The sequence below is a fragment of the Peromyscus maniculatus genome, chromosome 10, assembly GCF_049852395.1.
Source record: "Peromyscus maniculatus bairdii isolate BWxNUB_F1_BW_parent chromosome 10, HU_Pman_BW_mat_3.1, whole genome shotgun sequence".
Lineage (NCBI taxonomy): Eukaryota > Metazoa > Chordata > Mammalia > Rodentia > Cricetidae > Peromyscus > Peromyscus maniculatus.
The window spans coordinates 100690093-100708986 of NC_134861.1; the positions used below are offsets into that span (position 1 = coordinate 100690093).

An 18894-nucleotide genomic window follows, 5' to 3' on the forward strand; every position below is an offset into this window, starting at 1 on the left:
GCCTCGCGCCGCCGCAACTTCGGCAGCGGCCCGGGGCGGCGGCGCGGCCCTCGGGCGGCGGCGCCGCGCTCGCCCCGTCCCTCGCCCGGCCTGGCGCGACGCCGCTCACCTTGGAAACCTGGGGTGGACGTCGCCGTCAACATGAACTTCCCATCCAGCCGGCGGCCGCGCCGCCGCCGCCGCCGCCTCCCAGCGCCTCGGCCCGGGCCGGCCTGGGCGGGCCGCGCTCCCCCGCGTCCCCCGGCGCGCGCCTCCCGCTCCGGGGCTCGGGACCTCGGGGCCGCCCCCGCGACCCTCAGGAAAGCGGCTCGCCGCACTGCCCGCCCGCGACTCGGGCGAACCTCGCGCAGCCCCTCGTCCGCGCGCTCGCTCGCTCGCCCGCCCGCCAGCTCCGCCCGGCTCCGGCCGGGCCGCTTCAGGAAAGCCCAGGGCGCAGGCGCGGCGAGGGCCTTAAAGAGCCCCGGCCGGCCTCTACGGCATAATGGGTTCGAGCAGGTTAGGGCCCCGGCCGGGTTGGCGAAGCCAAAGCAGAAACCGAAGGGATTGGACCGCGGGGAGCGGAGGCGGGGAGATCCCTGTCCTCCGCCCCTCTGTCCAAGCACCCTGCCGACTTCGGCCCTGCAAACTGCTGACTTCCCCGGCCGCCAGAACCGCCCGGTGCCAGTCCGGGCAGCCGAAGGCACGCCGCCCCCTCGGAGCCCCCGCGGCGGCCGCCCCGCGCCTGGCTGCGGGCTTCCAGGCCTGGGGCGCGCAGAGCGGACGCGCAGCCTGGCGACCGCTGCCCCGCGTCCAACTCTCAAAAACGTTACTCAAATGGCACTCGCGGTGGTTAAACGGGTCTTCCACCCATCCTCTGGACACCGTGGGTTCACTCGGAGTCCCACGGAGGGCAGAAGGCGGGCAGTTACCCAACACCAGCCAAGTTCTTGGAAGGAAATTACTTAGTTCTGGACAAAAAAACAGCCTGTTCATTCAGGTCCTGTCTCCGAAAGAGGCAGGCAAGAAAAATAATAAAGGCAATATAAGTCATTTTTGTTATACACTTAGAAGTGATCATAATTATAGTAATTATCATCGTGCAGTCAAAAAAGCTCCAAAATTGTCTACTAATCGGATACCCCTGTTTTTTGTTTAATTGTATTTGTAAGGCCTGTCCAGAAAAATTTCCACTATTATAAGCACTTCTAGAAAAGAGTATTTTTCAACAAAACTAGGAAATAAGAAATGGGAAGTAAAACCATGTCCTCCACCCAGCTAAAACCTTTAAAAATTTCAAAATAATCTGAGGCAATTTTTTGCATAACTTCAGGTCATGTTATTAAAGTCAATTTAACAGCTTCATTGTAACTTAATGCATCTTGCATAACAAAACGAAACATTTTTTTAAAACTACGTCTCCAATTTATTTGCAGATCCTGTTGCTCTTATCTGCTAAAGTTTCCTTGAATCTGCCCTATGTCCTCCATCTCCAACCACCCTAGCCAAACTTACTCTCTCCTGCAGGTAGACTCTAAGGACGCTGACCTAATTTATCCACATCCCTCCGACCCTTCTCTAAATCTCCTCCTATTTCAGGAAGAATGTTTGTTCCGAATACTGTGTCCTGTGACCTTGTCCCTGTCCCGCGTTATTCCCTTAGACAAAGGCTCCTAAGCCAGCCCTTCAGGGCCAAGCACCTTGCCCACCTCTCTCCTCTCTGCCAGGCCCACGTTCCATCCTGAGCAAACTCAGCGCCTCGGCCCGAGAGTTTTCTCATACTTGGGTTGCCTGGAAAGTTCTCTGGCCCTCATCTTCCCCAGGCCCTGGTCTCTGGGTCTGAGCGGGCTCTTTGACTGCCCCCCTGATAGTCCTCTCAATCACGTTCCAGGAAACGGTAATTATAGGACTCTTTTTGGGAATTTTTTTGGTTTGTTTTTTGTTGTCTTTTGGGAATTTTTGATTCTCCTACTAAGCACCTGGCTCCATAAGAAGAGGAGGTTGGCTTTACTTGATCTGTGGTCATATTTTCATATTTGTTCAATGAATTCTACTATCATAGATTAGAGAACTTGAACTAGATATGGCTTAAAAAGTGACTGATGTCACAGGTAATGTCACACTTTCACACTTGGAGTCAGAACACTAGTTATTATAGAAATAGATTTTAAGTTCTCTTAATTGGGGTGTCCTAAGATTCCTTGGATAATATTTAAAACAGAGTGCTCAAACCTCTCAGTTAAGAAGGATATGCCAGGCAATGGTGGTGCAAACCTTTAATTCTAGCACTCGGCAGCAAAGGCAAGCAGATCTCTGTGAGTTCGAGGCCAGCCTGGTCTACAGATCGAGATCCAAGACAGCCAAGGCTACACACAGAGAAACCTTGTCTCAAAAAACAAACAAACAAAAGTATAGCTGTAGCTGTGGACACCATGAAACTATTTGAAACTATTAACACTTGTTGTTTCAGAAGTGGAAGGGGGCGGGGATTAAGAGTGAAGCATTTCCAGAGATGGGAAGAGGACTTTTTTACGAACACCCAAAAGGCTTAAAATCGTACTTTTCCATTTTTAAGTATGTGAATGGATTATCAATTTTAAAATGAATGGCAACAGGATGTATAGTGTACAATTCCATATATGCAAAATTCCAGAAAAGGCAAAACTGAATGCAGTGAGAACATATCAGCCCTAGAGGTACATCTTACTGTGCTCAGCATGTCACGATGTAATCATTTTGAGATACTGATCTCTAAATAGTGGTCCTGAAGAGAGCCACTGGCTCTGTGCTCCAGCATGTGCTGGCTTGTGCCGTTCTTTCTCTTGCCCCAAATGTGCCAGTTTATTTGGTAGAAGAGCTTACACATTAATGCCCCACTTTAATTGCTAATTCTAACACTACCGAGTGCTCAGGCACTTTCGTAAGTGATATTCCACTGTGTGACTTCTACTCTGACACCGCCTCTGCTCCTGCCCCTCTGCCGCTTACACTCCAGAGTCTAGTCTAGATGCCCACGGGGAGGAGACAGGAAGTGTGGCCGTGGGCAGCAGCACTGTCTTCAGAGGCCATTTCATTTACAGTCAATTCAGGTAGCGATTCAAAGCTCTCTGTGTTCCATGCTGCATACTCTCAGCATGGATTTAGGTCACTATCTAGGAAGGAAACTCCTCTAACCTGCCAAGAGTTAAGTCACAGAAAAAAACCATGACGTTAACTGCTGAAGGTGTTCAAGCCGGCCACATGAGACCCATTGGTCACCAAAGCAAACAAGGGAGGCATTCTTCAGAGAGGTCAGAACTCATCAGCCAGGTCAAATCCACAGATAACACCACCATCGTCACCCTGAGCAGCTAGCACCTTGAGTTTCCTTAGAAAAGCAGGGCACTCGTTTCTATTCTAGGATTGCACTGTCTAATTCGGGGGCCATGAGAGCCACTAGCCACATCTCAACAGTTTCAGATTCTCAGTCACACTCACACATTCCAAGTGCAGTAACAGCACCTGTGGCCAGGAGCCCACAGACACAGCACGTTGCCGTCTGTCGGAAGTTATATCCGTGGCACTGTTCCAGGAGGAAGAGGAAGACACGCCACCAAGAGTACCAGACAGCGGTCAGTCAAAACTTTCTGCTTTGGAAAAAATGAAGGCTCATACTGAAAGAGTTACAGCACGCCCCATTAGGCTCTTCACTTACCACAACAGGAATCTAAGATACTCATGGCACAAAGCTGGGGCCTCTCCACTTACTGGGGTTCTAAAAATGGCTGCAGCTTTACCACGCTACCATCACCACACATCCACTGATTATAAGACATGAGCACCACCTTAGGAAAGCATGCTGCAAGGCACACACTCTTGTGGCTACCTCTTGACCTCTCTCCTCCTCTCCCCTCCCCTCCACTCCCCTCCTCTCCTCTCCCTCTCTTTCTGCATGTGTCCATGTGGTTTGTGTGCCTGTCTATACGCCTGTTCACATGGGTATGTGCATGTGTGTGGATGCATGTGGAGGCCTGAGGCTGATTATTGGGAAACTTCTTCAACCACCCTCTTCCTTAATAATTGAGGCAGTCTCTTGGTTGAACCCAGAGCTCTCCGATTCAGCTAATCTAGCTAGCCAGCTTGCTTCCAGGATCCTGTCTGGGCCTTCTGAGCTGGAATTACCGGCAAGCTGCCTAGGCACTCAGTTCTAAGGATCTGAACATCGGTCTTCACATTTGAGGGTTAACAACATTGCTTACTGAGCTATAGCCCCAGCCCCACTTTATCTCTATCTTTCAACTCCATCCAACAAAACAACAGCTTTTGAAAGCATTCTGCCAAATAGGACACCAATGCCGTGCCAGTTTCTATATCACCTGATAAAAGGAGAAGTCTGTTTCTTGACTTCCTTAAGTATCTGTTTTAAAGCAAGATAAAATTTGATGCAACTATAATTAGTAATTTCACTTAAACTATCAAATTTTCTGAGAACTAGTAACTTCCATGTTTCATACAGCAAATGATTGGAAGCTATAATCTACAATTTTAAGCATACTTGGCAAAAGTATGTTTAACCTCCTCTTCTATTCCATAAAACAGTTACTAATATCTACTTAAGCACTGAACTGATCATTAAATGGAATGAATATGCAAGGCATGTAAACACTCACCAAGTGGTAGTTATTGCAATTGCTGTTTTCCAAAGTCACAAAGTACCAGTGCAAATATTAAAAAGACTCTGAATTAGAAAAAAAAAATCCTGACTCTACCACATGCTACTCATTTGGATTTTAATCTTGTACAGTTCTGTTTCATCATCAGCCAATTAGAGCTGAGAGCCCAGCCAGGGAGATGGCTCAGTGGACAGATGCACTAGCCACACAGGCCTGACAGCCTGCATCCCTGGGACCCACACAAAAAGCCGTGGCATGCATCTGTAATCCCTGAACTTCTGCTCTGAGATGGAAAGCAGAGATGCGAGTCGCCCAGAAGGCTCACCTACCAGCTAGCCTGGAACAACAGCTGCACAAACAAGGTGAAGCTGAGAACGCAGCTGACCTCTGACCCAATGTGTGCACAGTGGCGCTCTTTCACCTGCATTTACCACTCATATACACACATCATCCACAAGTAAGGAAGCCTGAAAAAATAAAAAGTTAAGTCCCCAGTGACAGATGTGTTGAGAGATATGCTTCTACTTCACATGAAATGGTCTGTGTCGGTAATGCCAGGGACAAAATTTATTCAATGTAAATTAGCCCTGTCTTCATTTCCATCAAAACCACTGTCGCTGTGTAGTATTTTTAGATAGAGCCATATACAACCCAGACTGGCCCCAAACTTGCTGTGTAACTGAGGATAACCTTGATGAACTAATCCTCCTGCCTCTGCTTCCCAGGCAGGTACCACCATGCCTCATAACCTTACAGGAAAATAAACTTCGCTTTTTTAGTGGCCTGCATTCTTAAGCAGAAGGAACAAGTAAGGAAAGAAACAACTGTCAAGATTGCTAGAATTTGTGAATAAATATTACGGCAACCATTTTCCTTGACTAATCTTTCTCTCCGTGTGAGAAATTAAGAGCCTAAACAGAAAAAGTAGGCCTCTGTTCACTGAATAAATAGAATAAATACCAGCAGCCAATAACAGCAGGGAAAGAAAGTATTGAAGTACAAAAGCTAATTATTAAAACACCTCTCTTGAAGGTGTGGAATTTAAACCTACCACTTTATATAACTCCTAGTTGCTTACGTGAATGGCCACACTACAATGAGATAATATTCTTAAAATAAAACTGAAGACATATTCACCAACTGCTACTGTGCTTTAAAGATTAAGCGAGGTACGCAAATTCCAATTCAGTAAAAACTGAAATTCCCTGCTGCAATAATTGCATTTTCACAAGCACTATAGTAAAAAGGGAGAAAAAAAATTTTATACATTTACCTGTCTCCTATTGGGGTTTCTAAAAGCAGCAGTCATTTTAGTGGTAACCATGATGAGCCGGGAAGACAAGGAGACTGGGGATTTGAATTGAATTTACAGCTGACTCATAGGGAGTGTTTACATCGATGCTGCCACTGGGTTCCACCCATTTAACACCCTTTCAGCTCCAGCCTGTGCGTCTGTGAGGCAGTAACTTTAAGGGAAGCTGGGAATGTGGAGGATTAGGAAAGCAAAGCCTTTTGAGAATCTAGGCATGCTAACAGATGCCGGTTTCTCCTCATCCCTCTCTCCCTCCCCTCCCTCCCTCCTTCCTTTTTGACTTGGGTCAGAATGATCAAGTCTGAGGTGCCGATTTTGAGGCGCTGGCTGGAGGCTTCTCTAATTTGTTACTCTGAGCTTGGATTTTAACCTCAGATAAAATTGTTAACTTCTCTCTCTGTGTCTCTCCCTGTCTCTCTGAGTCTCTCCCTGTCTCTGTGTCTCTCCCCCTAGAAGGAAGGGGAGGCTTGAGAGGCTGGGCATCCTTCACCAGTGCCCATGTGACCCTCCTGAAATGACAGGAGACACAAACTATTTACTGAGGCAGGGCTTTTGATGTTGCAGATGCCTGTAAAGGTCTGTGTGTGAGGAGGGAAGTTCTGATGTTTTAGCTACCTTTAAGTCGCCCATGCTCCTCTGTAAATTACCCCAATAAACTTGTTGAAGATGTATGAGTGTGTGTGTGTGTGTGTGTGTGTGTGTGTGTGTGTGTGTGTGTGTGTATGTGTGTGTGTGTGTGTGTGTGGTATCTATATGCTGTTCAGCTGTGCCAAACACTGACCTAAGAGAAAGGGCAGTAGTGACTACATTTTCAGCTCTATAATAATGTAGTAATATTACAAGCATTCACACAAAATGGCCAATCTTAGGTTGTGTTCTAGTGGTGGGTGGCTCAGTGGTTAAGAGCACTGGCTGTTCTTTCAGAGGACCCAGATTCAATTCCCAGCAACACGGCCACTCACAGCCTCTTGTAACTTCAGCCCCAGGAGACACCCCACACTCTTTTAGCCTCCTCTGGCAGCAGGCATACACATGATGCACAGACATACATGCAGACAAAACACTCCTACACAAAAATAACTTTTTAAAGGTGAGAAAACTGTGCTGACCCATAGTCACAACTGATAGTAAAAGGAAGCACAGAATCCAAGTTTAGGTCTCCCTGGACTATAAAATCTGTGTCATTTGGAGTTATTAAAATGTGGTACCTGGGTTCACACTCTGATATAAGAAAATATAATTTGATATTAAAGACAAATAGAAGGGGCTGGAGAAATGGCTAGATGGCTAAAAACACTTACTGTTCTTGCAGAGAACCCAGGTTATACTTCCTGTATGGTACCTTACAACCACCTGTAAGACCAGTTCCAGGGACTCTGACACCCTTTTCCGGCCTCCACAGACTCCTGCACTTACATAATACACAGACATACACTCGGGCAGAACATGAATCGCATACAAATAAAATAAATATTTTATAAAAGACAAATGTTAAGAAATAAATGGATAAAAGTATGTATGTTCTCTCAATTGCAAACTTCTGCCCTCCGGGGTTCTCCCATTGTGCTGTAAGCCTGTATTTAAGACCTCCTCCCAGCCGGGCGGTTGGTGGTGGTGGTGGTGGTGGTGGTGGTGGTGGTGGTGCACACCTTTAATCCCAGCACTCGGGAGGCAGAGGCAGGTGGATCTCTGTGAGTTCGAGGCCAGCTTGAGCTACAGAATAGATGAGATAATTTAAAGTTAAGAAAAGCTGGCTAGAAACTAAGCCAAGCTAAGGTCGGGCATTCATAAGTTAAAAAAAAAAAAAAAGCATGTATGTTCTCTAATGTGGAGGATTGATATGGTGGGGAATACAGAAGGGGAGCACCTCCCCTGGAAGAGAGAGTTGTACTATTCACCTGTCTACATCCCTTCTGCGTGCTTGTAATGGGTGCAGCTGCCTCACACAGAACCTTAGCTCCTTGTCCACAACAGTTGGTTCTAGGAAATAAGCCTGGGAGATTCTATTTTTTTTTTTTAAGTCAACGCTTTTTATTATCAGTTACATGCCTTCATAGAAAGGTGTGGAGAATAGGCCAGGGTTGTAAAAAAAAAATGACGTTTCTACACATTGCTCTATTTACACGCGGCTGAGGGGGTCCCACTTCAGGCGCAGCAGCTGCACTTGTCCGAAGCCTCTTTGCAGATGCATCCCTGGGAGCACTTCGCACAGCCCACCGGGCAACAGGAGCAGCAGCTTTTCTTGCAGGACGTGCATTTGCACTCTTTGCATTTGCAAGACCCAGAGCAGGAGCAGGATCCATCTGTGGCACAGGAGCAGTTAGGGTCCATGGCGAGTGGAGGTGGCGGCTGAAGACCAATGACAAGCCGGAACTGAAGTGCTAGGAGAAGGTGTGATGGAAGCCTGGGAGATTCTTACTCTGAAGGTTTGCAAACCACAGCTAGAAACATAGAATTCCTTGTCCTCTCATTAGGAAAAGCTAAGGATGTGAACCCAGACATCCCAGCTGTTCTCAGAGAAGCAAAACGAGATGGAAAACAGCACAAGCTACCTGGTTCCAGACAGTTGTCTTTCCTACGCTTTCCTTGCTTTTCTCTTTGTTCAATGCCATAAACATCCCAACAACCTTTGAATGGCTCATTAATCCACTCTTTATTTTATTTATTTTTTTTTTGTGTGTGTGTGGGTATTTTGTTGGTTGTTTTTTTTTTTTTGTTTTGTTTTTGTTTTTTTTTTGTTTTGTTTTGTTTTGTTTTTTTTTGGTTTTTTTTGTTTTTTTTTGTTTTGAGATATGGTTTCTCTGTGTAGCCCTGGCAGTCCTGGAACTCACTTTGTGGACCAGACTGGCCTTGAACTCTGAGAATCACATGCTTCCCGAAAGCTGGGAATAAAGGCATGCACCACCACCACCACCACTACCACCACCACCACCACCACCAGGCTTATTTTTTGTAATTTTTATTTTTTGTCGTTTTTGTTTTATGATGAGGTCTCACTATGGGCTTTTTTGTTTGGTTGGTTGGTTTGGCTTTTAAAGAGTAACCAAACTCACTTCTGAATTTTTAGAACCCACCAATCCCTGGCTTGCCCCAAGTTCAGGACTTGGAATCCCACCAATCCCCACCCTGGAAAACTACAAACACACACACACACACACACACACACACACACACACACACACACACACACGAAGCCCTATATAAAGCCTGTCTCCTGTTCAATTCTTCACTGTTTCTCATCCAAGCAGAAGTAGCCACCCTCTTGCTTCTTTTCCAATAAGTCTCACGTGAGGTTTGTTGTGCAGTGTAACTTTGTGGTATTTCTTGGCTGTCTTTTCCAATAAGTCTCACGTGAGGTTTGTTGTGCAGTGTAACTTTGTGGTATTTCTTGGCTCCCCACTATCAGGATACCTTTCCCCTCAGAGCTGTAACACTTATAGCTTTGATATTTCAAACAGTCTCATGTAGCTTTGTCTGGCCTTAACCCATTATGTAACTAAGGATGATGTTAAACTCCTGCTTCCGCTTCTCAAATGCTAGAATAACAGGTCTGAGCTACCACACCTAGTTTATGCATTGCTGGGGATCAAACCTGGGGCATCATACATGCTGGGCAAGCACTCTACAAACTGAGCTACTTCCCCAGCCCCTATCCATTTTTTTTTTTTTTTTCATTTTTTTGAGACAGGGTTTCTCGCCGGGCAGTGGTGGTGCACGCCTTTAAACCCAGCACTCAGGAGGCAGAGGCAGGCAGATCTCTGTGAGTTTGAGGCCAGCCTGGGCTACAGAGTGAGTTCCAGGAAAGGTGCAGAGCTACACAGAGAAACCCTGTCTTGAAAAAAAAAAAAGAGAGAGAGAGAGAGAGAGACAGGGTTTCTCTGTGTAACAGCTCTGGCTGTCCTGGAACTTAGCTTTCTTTGGAACCAGGCTGGCTTGGAACTTACAGAGATCCACCTGTCTCTGCCTCCCAAGTGCTGAGATTAAAGGCAAGCATCACCACTGCCCAACCAAATATTTTTAATATGCTACACTAGGCATTTTTTTAGGCACTGGGATTAGATACATATGACACAATCCTCTAATCCAGCCTTTAGTAATCTTTGTTGCTCATTATTCATATCCTTGTATAGTGTCTCACATGGAATAAAAGCTAGTCTTTATGACAAATGAAACATGGCAGAAGGATGAGGGTAAGGGTTATTGTACTTTTCAGCCTGTTCTTTTAGGTTCAGCACATGGGACCTGCTCTGTGAGAAAAGAACACACAGAGATCCCATCAGATTTTACAATCAGTCCTGCAAGATGGCTCAGCGGGTAAAGGCAATGCCAGGAAATCCTGACGACCCCAGTCCTCTCCACATCCCACCATGAAAAGAGAAAACTGACTCCCAGAGTTGTGCTTGGACCTTCCATATGCACACCACAGCATGTGTGCCCCACATACACAGATGTTGAAGATAATCTTGTTTTCATTCAAAATCTGGGCTAAGAGAGATGGCTCAACAATTCAACAATTTAGAGCACTTGGTTTGTTGGTTGGTTGTTTTTTTTGGGGGGGGTGGGCGGTGTTGTTGTTGTTGTTTTTCCTAGACAGATTTCTCTGTGTAGTTTTGGTGCCTGTCCTGGATCTCACTCTGTAGACCAGGCTGGCCTCCAACTCACAGAGATCCGCCTGCCTCTGCCTCCCGAGTGCTGGGATTGTTGGATTTTTTGTTTTGCTTTGTTTTGTTGTTTTGTTTTTTGCAGAGAATCTGGTTCAATTCCCCAGCATGATGCTCACAATTAAGCATAACTCCAGTTCCAAGAGATGTCTCTTCCTCTTTTGACATCCTCAGCACACACACACACACACACACACACACACACACGTGATACACAGACACACATAAAATAAATAAATCTAAAAAAAATGTCAGCTGTGTCAATGAGCACTTTGGAACCAGACCCAGTCCGGGTCATGTTTTCCATGACTCCAGTCCTGGCCCCAAACTGGCTGCGTCTCAGGAGGAAGAAGGAATCTGAAAGCTGATGCCCACTTCCTGACTTAGAAACTTTAAGGGTACATACGTGCTTCTTGTTGTTTTAGTACATTAACTGTCAGGGTGACTTGTTACCATAACCAGCCAGTGACAGAAACTGTTTGCCTTGACGATGCTTACATTACAGTGGAAGGAAAGAGACAAGAACAAATACGGACGTTTAAAACATAGTTAGAAAACTAAATACGTGCTCGCCTCGGCAGCACACACACTAAAATTGGAACGATACAGAGAAGATTAGCATGGCCCCTGCGCAAGGATGACACGCAAATTTGTGAAGTGTTCCATATTTTTGTAAAATAAAAAAAAGAACAATTGATAAATGTTAATAAATGATGAAATATCTCAAAAAAAAGAAAATTAAATATGTACAAAAGAATAGTTGGACCATTTGTTACCTTACACTATATACAAAAACTAACACAAGACAGATTAAAGACTTAAAATTAAAAGTCAAAATTATAGGACTTTTATAAGAAAATGTGGTTTGAATATGAAACATCCTCCAAAGAGGTGGGGACCAATCACTGAGAGGCGCTGTTCCTGAGGCTCTGACTCAGGCAGTGGTTTAATCCCTCCCTGGATTCATAATAAGATAGCATTACTGAGACGTGGTCATTTCCTTAACCCTTTCCTGTCCCTTGCTTTTTGCTCCACCGTGTCCTCCTGACAATAGCACCAGATAACTATGAGATGAAATGATGAGTGAAATAAGTGCTTTCCCTTTAAAATCATTTGGGGGAGAGGGTGAGGGAGAGCAGAAGGAAGGAGGAGGGAGGATCTGTGGTTGGTATGTAAAATGAATAGAAAATTTCTTAATAATAAAAAAGGAAGCCGGGCGGTGGTGGCGCACACCTTTAATCCCAGCACTAGGGAGGCAGAGCCAAGCAGATCTCTGTGAGTTCGAGGCCAGCCTGGGCTACCAAGTGAGCTCCAGGAAAGGCGCAAAGCTACACAGAGAAACCCTGTCTCGAAGAAGAAAAAAAAAAAAAAGGAAAAAAGAAAGTATTTGCATATGAATATATGTTTTTGAGGAGTCATTAAAGTTTAATTTTTTTAAAGATTTATTTATTTATTATATATACAGCATATATGCCCGTACAGCACTAGATCTCATTACAGATGGTTGGGAGCCACCATGTGGTTGCTGGGAATTGAACTCAGGGCCTCTGGAAGAGCAGTCAGTGCTCTTAACCTCTGAGCCACCTCACCAGCCCCCTCAATTTTCTTAATATTTGTAAAGTAATAAAATAATTTTACCCAAAAAAATCATTTAGAGATTTGTAATATATATATATATATTTTAATGATATATATATATATATATATATCATTCCATGGTGTGTGTGTGTAGAGGTCAGAGGACAGTTTGTGGACAACTTAACCAGGACACTATCAAGAGAATGAAAAGGCAACCCATGGAATGGGACAAAATATGTGCAAGTCATATATTTGATAAGAAAATAATATTTAGAATATTTAAATAATTCCACAAACACACAAATAAGCAATTTAATCAAAAAATGGCAACTTTTTTTGGGGGGGGTGCATTTCGAGATATACTTTCTTTGAGTAACATCCCCAGCTGTCCTGGAAGTCTTTTTGTAGAGCAGGCTAGCCTTGAATTCACAGAGATCCACCTGCCTCTGGGGAGTACTGGGATTAAAGGTGTGAGCCAGCATGCACAGCTGGCAACTGATTTTTTGTTTGTTTGTTTTTGTTTTATTAAAAAAAAAAAAAATTAAGCCAGGCGGCGGCGGCAGCAGCGGCGGCAGCAGTTCATGCCTTTAATCCCAGCACTCAGGAGGCAGGAGGAGGCGGATCTCTGTGAGTTCGACGCGAGCCTGGTCTACAGAGCGAGATCCAGGAAAGACACAAAACAACACCGAGAAAACCTGTCTCCAAAAACAAACAAACAAACAAACAAAAAATTTTAATTCATTTTACATACCAACCACAGATCCCCCTCTGGCAAATTATTTTTAAATTACATTTTATTTTTTGTGTGGATGTGTGTGTGTGTGTGTGTGTGTGTGTGTGTGTGTGTGTGTGTGTGTGTGAAGAGTGCACACATGCCACAGTGTGCATGTGGAGGTCAGAGGACAACTTGCAGGAGTTGACTCTCTCATTCCACCATGAGGGACCCAGGGATTGTGTTCAGATCATCAGGTAGGTTTATCCACTGACAAAGGATTCGAACATACTTTTGATCCCATCACTCAGGAGGCAGAGGCATGTGCATCTCTGTTAATTCCAGGACAGCCAGGCCTACATAGAGAGACTCTGTCCAAAAAAAAAAAAAAATCGAACACACATTTCTTCAGAGAAGATATGTAACAAGCATATGAAAAGTTGTGCATGGTTAGGGAAACAAAAACAGTACTTTACACTTATTAGGATAGTTATTTGAAAATGAAAAATTTCAAGGCGGGGGAGATGACTCACCAAGTAAAGGCTCTTGTTGCCAAGTCTGATGACCTGAGTTCAGTCCCCAGAATGCACATGGTAGAAGGAGAGAAGTGATTCCCTCAAGTTATCTTCTGGCTTCTACATATACACCGTGGCATAACCTACCTACCCACCCCCTGCAAACAAGATGTAAAACATCCATATAATGTTACTGAGTCATTAAAATAAGTGAAGTTCTGATACCTACTACAACATGGATGAACGCTGAAAACACCCCATTAAGTGAAATAATAAACCAGTAATAAAAGAGACACTAGATGACTGGATCTTGCAGCATACAAAAGAAATGAGACCCAACCATAATAGGCAAGACTCCTTCATATGACCTCAACTGAAGCCAGCCAACTTGAGCTGAAGAGAGCTAGCACAGACCAGAGACACCAGGCTGCTTACTTGAACAAAGTAAATAGTAGGCTTTTACTGTTCTCCTGGGAGGGCTAAAGTTTGGTTAATTATCCATTTGTCATGAGCAGTTTTAGAAGATGTTCTGTGTGCAAGCATCCTGGCTTACACTGTGCTAGCAGTTAACTACATCTGGGAAATGCTAAATTACAGCTAATATTGTCACCTTGCAACAACAGGAGAAACACACATCCATCGGGCCAAATCAACCCTGGATTACCATTTTAGGTGAAACATTTCTCGGTTGGTAATTCGTCCATCTATGTGCAGAGCTGGATATAATCGACTCAGATTTTGAGGCAAAAGAGGAGTAGATCGCATACAAACAGGAAGGTGCCAGCTGATGTGGTAGAGCACATCTGCAATCCCGGCATTTCAGAGGTAAAACCAGGAAGCTCAGAAGTTCAGCGGCAGCTTGGGCTACACAAGACCACGGAAAGGAAACGGAGATGCCGAGGGAGCCTTAAACCCTCCTGAGCTGTAGGTTCGATATCTTTAGGTTCTAGAAAAGATTCAATATTTTAAGCAAAAATGGCCTTGGTTTCTGTAAAGTAACACAGACAATTGGCATCGCCGCCCACTCCGCAGTGACCTTATCTGCAGGGAAGCTCGTGGGAAACTTACTGATTGCTCAGCTACATGCCTTCTAAAATTTGTGGCTTAAATTTTTTTTTTTATTTTTAGATTTATTCATTTTATGTGTCTGAGTGTTTTGCCTGCATGTGTGTCTATGCACCATGCACCTCTTTGGTGCCTGAGGAGTTGTGGTTTTTGTTGTTGTTGTTTTCGAGGCAGGGTTTCTCTGTGTAGTTTTGGAGCCTGTCCTGGAACTCGCTCTGTAGCCCAGGCTGGCCTCGAACTCACAGAGATCCACCTGCCTCCCACTCCCGAGTGCTGCTGGGATTAAAGGCGTGTGCCACCACGGCCGCCCAGCTTGCCTGAGGCGGTTAGAGCTTTTTCCCCCAGGCGGCTTGGAGGGGTAGGTGCTGGATGGCCCGGGCCATCTTCTGGGCCGCCTGGCGGCCGTTGTGGCCAAGCAGGTACTGCTGGGCCGGAAGGTGGTGATTGTGCGCTGTGAGGGCACCAACATTTCTGGACATGTCTACAGAAACAAAGTACCTGGCATTTCTCCGAAGGCGGATGAACACCGAGCCCCCTCGAGGCCCCTACCACTTCCGAGCCCCGAGCCGCATTTTCTGGCGCACTGTGCCAGGCATGCTGCCCCACCAGACCAAGCGAGGCCAGGCTGCCCTGGGACGCCTCAAGGTGTTGGATGGGATCCCTCCACCCTAAGACAAGAAAAAGCGGACGGTGGTCCCTGCCGCCCTCAAGGCTGTGCGCTGAAGCCTACCAGGAAGTTTGCTTACCCGGGGCGCCCGGCTCACGAGGTCGGGAGGAAGGAGCCGGCAGCAACAGCCACTCTGGAGGAGAAACGGAAGGAAAAGGCTTCCACTAATCCACTATCAGAAGCAGCAGAGGTCCTCAAGACCAGTGGACTCCTGGTGTGAGCCCAGTAAAGACTTGGTGCCTCATGCCTGCCTGTCTGCTCTTCCTCCTGCCGACCAGGAAAGTGGCCACAGAAGTGCTCTAGTTACTGCTCCCGTGGGAGAGGGTACTTTTTAGACAGCTCCGAGAGCTTAGCGCCTGCTTGTTGAGTTTGATTAAAGTAATAACCACTGCTTGGGCTCCAGAGTTTCCCATCAGACCCCGTGCCATAATTCTGCAGCTGTGAGAATTCGGCACACACCTGGGCTGGGATTTACACGTGCACACCGAGAACACACTGCCTTTGCTCCTTCCCAACACTGATCAGAAAGCAATTGTATTTTCTTGCTGTAGGCTTCTATGTGCTAATAAATTATTTGATTATTAAAGAAAAAAAGTGAGTGGTGGATCTCCTAGGACGTCTGGATGTCACGTTTGTGTTTATTAGCATATATAATATGTATTATACATATACTACACACACACACACACACACACACACGTGCTAGGACTGAACCAGGTCCTCGGCAAAAGCAATGAGTACTCTTAACCACTGGGCTCTCTCTCCAGTTCCCCCAAACTTGTGACTTTAAAGTTGACTAAGAGGTGGTGAAGTTAGAGGGTTTAAGTATGCTTGGTCTGGTTTGAACTGGTTTTCTGGTGATAATTCTTCCTCCGTTTTGTTTGTTATCTGTCTAGTCATCTTCACCCTAGCTTTATCTTGGTTTGGTCATAAGGGGCTCTTAGTAAACACTCGACCTCATGACTTAATCTGTGTTTTAGGACAAGCACCAAGAAAGCAGAGGAAAACACACATTGTGCTTTTAATCCTTAACGGGTTGAGGGCTCAGAGTTTGCCCTTTGTCCCCCCTTTCAGAAGGGCAAACACCATGTGATCTCCCTTACCTAGTCAGGCTTGAGACACAGAAGACTAGAAGGTACTACAGGAGAGAGGAGGGGAGTGAGGAGTTGGTGTTTGATGGTGTGGTTTCTGCTTGGGGTGATGATGAAAAGGCTTTGGAACTAGGTGGTAGTGAGAATTATACAAAACGATGTGTGCAGTCAGTGCTACTGAATTATAACACAAGGTGGTTAAAACGGTAAACGTCAGATTATGTTTATTTCCCCACCACAGATATATAAATAAAAAGGTAGTCATGATGCAGCAGCTAAATAATAAAGCACTTGCCTAACATGCCTAACTTTCCTCTGCAGAAAGAAAGGAGGAGGACCCAGAAAGATGACTCAGCAGCTATCCGTGCTGGATGCTCTTTCAGAGGATTCAGGGTTGGTTTCCAGTGCCCACATCAGGCAGCTCACAGCTGCCTTCAGGTGCAGTTCAAGGGGATCTGACGTCTTTGTCTGGCCTCTTGGAGTACACACACACACACACACACACACACACACACACACACGACATACAGTTACACAGATACACACATATGCACATAAGTGAAAATAAGTCTTTTTTTTTTTTAAGAAGGGAAGGGGAGGGAACAAAACACTTCCTGAGAATTTAGATAACTTAGAGAAAATGGAAAGATGGTTTGTTTTTTTTTTAAAAGATTTATTTATTATGTATACAGTGTTCTGTCTGCACACATCCCTGCAGGCCAGAAGAGGGTGCCAGATCCCATTACAGATGGTTGTGAGTCACCATGTGGTTGCTGGGAATTGAACTCAGGACCTTTGGGAGAGCAAGCAGTGCTCTTAACCTCTGAGCCATCTCTCCAGCCCGGAAAGATGGTCTTAACTGGACTTGGTTGAAATAAGTTGTATATTCATGTATATATTTATGCATATGTATATGGGGGGGCTGGTTTTCTCTGTCTACAGAGAGAGGGGGGCACATTACAGGGAGAACACAGCACAAAGGCTTGGAAGCACCCATGTACTGATGCATTCAAGGAACACCGAGCAGACAAGAGTCTGGTGAGAACGGAATGAGCAGGATTAGAAACATTGTTAACATACACGTCAGAGAACGGCCAGATGACACAGGGACTCTAGGCCATTTTAGGACTTTGGCTTTTATTCTAGACACAGTGATCTGATTCCATAAGGATTAAAAGTTACGACTGGCTGCTCCACAGGGAACTGACACTGAGAGGCAAGGGCAGAAGCAGAGACCAGCAGCAGCCACTGAGAGCTGCTGACAGCCCAGGGCCAGTGCTGAGGAATTACCGAATGTGAATAGAACTTCAGCCAACAAGATTTCCTTCAGATGGGCTATTGGATAAGAGGGTAAGAGAAACTTGTGGCCCAGACACTTACAAGACAGAATTCCCATTTCCTAGCACAGAGAAGACTAAGACCCCTCTCAGGGAGTGGTGAGCACCAAGTGTTGAGTTTCTGTTATCCGCAGTCAAGAGACTTGACTGATACGCAGGTGGTTGGAGGAATTTTCACAAGGTGGCATCAGAGGCAGATGCCAGCCACCGTTTCTGTAGTGGAATGAAGGATGTGGTGGGTAACTGATGGCTGGCTGGACTTCCATGGTCTCACCGACCCCGGGCTGCCTATAGCATATGTGCATCCATCTGTGGCACCACCGGGCTCCTGGAGGAAGATCATCCTGGAGGAAGAAAACTGTAGCAGCTGTATCAACAAGGACTCATTTTGAAAAACTCCCATCTGATTCATCCGCTGCTAGTCTATTTAAAAACTGCTTTATTTACTATGCATATGCATATATAATGTGTTTGGATCAAGTCCACCCTCCCTTTCATCCCCTCCAGCATCTCTTGTCTCCCCACCACTTTCTCCTCCCAATTTCACGTGCTCTCTCTCTTCAAAATATCCACTAAGTCTATTTTTTTTTCCTTTGGTTTTTTTGAGACAGGGTTTCTCTGTGTAGTTTTGGTGCCTGTCCTGGAACTCATTCTGTAGCCCAGGCTGGCCTCGAACTCACAGAGATCCGCCTGCCTCTGCCTCCCGAGTGCTGGGATGAAAGGCGTGCACCACCGCCCAGCCTAAGTCTGCCTGTGTGCATAGGTGTGTGATCATCTGCTGGGGCAGGTGTAGCCTCTCAGAGACCACCCACATCTCTGAAGAAAACCGACTCCTCCTCACCCCCAGAAGCCATCAACTGCTCAATAAGGGTAGGACTTCACATGTTGCCCTCCCCCTCCCCCCATCTATGCTGAGACTTTGGCCATCCTGATCCTGGGTGGGCGGGTCTTGTGTATGAAATCCCAGCACATGAGTTCATGTGTGCCGCTGTGTGGTCAGGCCAGCAGATGTCTCCTCTCTCTGGATGTTATGATCCTTCTGCCTTCTCTCCTGTGATAATCCCCGAAAAGATTCTTTTTTTGGTTTTGGTTTTCAAAATAGGGTTTCAGGCTGGCCTCGAACTCAGAGATCCACCTGCCTCTGCCTCCCAAGTGCTGGGATCAAAGGCGTGCACTACCACCAACGCCCAGCAAAAAGATAATTTTCCATTTACATTTTCCTCCAAGGCAAAATTGCACACAAGCTTTCATGCTTTTCTTTTATTTGTTTGTTTGTTTGTTTGTTTGTTTATTGCGATGGCCTAACTCAGCAGTCCGACTGACTTGGA

At 45.7% G+C, this 18894-nt stretch overlaps 2 protein-coding genes, 1 non-coding gene and 1 pseudogene across 9 annotated transcripts in view; 2 read left to right on the forward strand and 2 right to left on the reverse strand.

Annotated features, from left to right (window-relative positions):
• Evi5 (ecotropic viral integration site 5) overlaps positions 1-5954 on the reverse strand; it is a 153005-nt gene extending 147051 nt beyond the window's left edge. For 6 of the 7 annotated variants that reach the window (XM_016004340.3, XM_016004339.3, XM_006985822.4 and 3 more), the window contains exon 1: positions 5902-5954. In XM_016004340.3, coding sequence (XP_015859826.2) covers positions 5902-5952 — 51 coding nt within the window. In that variant the 5' untranslated portion in view covers positions 5953-5954. Of the gene's footprint in view, positions 1-109; positions 248-5901 lie in introns of those variants that run through there. The other variant, XM_076546939.1, reaches the window with a different exon arrangement.
• A 1987-nt stretch (positions 5955-7941) lies between these two features.
• On the reverse strand, positions 7942-8335 carry LOC143267540 (metallothionein-2). The gene has a single exon (XM_076545663.1). The coding sequence runs from the start codon at positions 8269-8271 to the stop codon at positions 8086-8088; it is 186 nt and encodes a 61-aa protein (XP_076401778.1). The 5' UTR covers positions 8272-8335; the 3' UTR covers positions 7942-8085.
• Positions 8336-10242: 1907 nt separating this feature from the next.
• LOC102918400 (large ribosomal subunit protein uL13 pseudogene) lies at positions 10243-15358 on the forward strand (annotated as a pseudogene).
• Positions 11167-11273, forward strand: LOC121821082 (U6 spliceosomal RNA). The gene has a single exon (XR_006061770.2). It is a non-coding gene; the product is annotated as a U6 spliceosomal RNA (small nuclear RNA).
• Positions 15359-18894: the final 3536 nt, after the last annotated feature.

Bases quoted from the DNA above. Each gene is read 5' to 3' on its own strand.
- LOC143267540 (XM_076545663.1), bottom strand. From the start codon at position 8,271: ATGGACCCTAACTGCTCCTGTGCCACAGATGGATCCTGCTCCTGCTCT.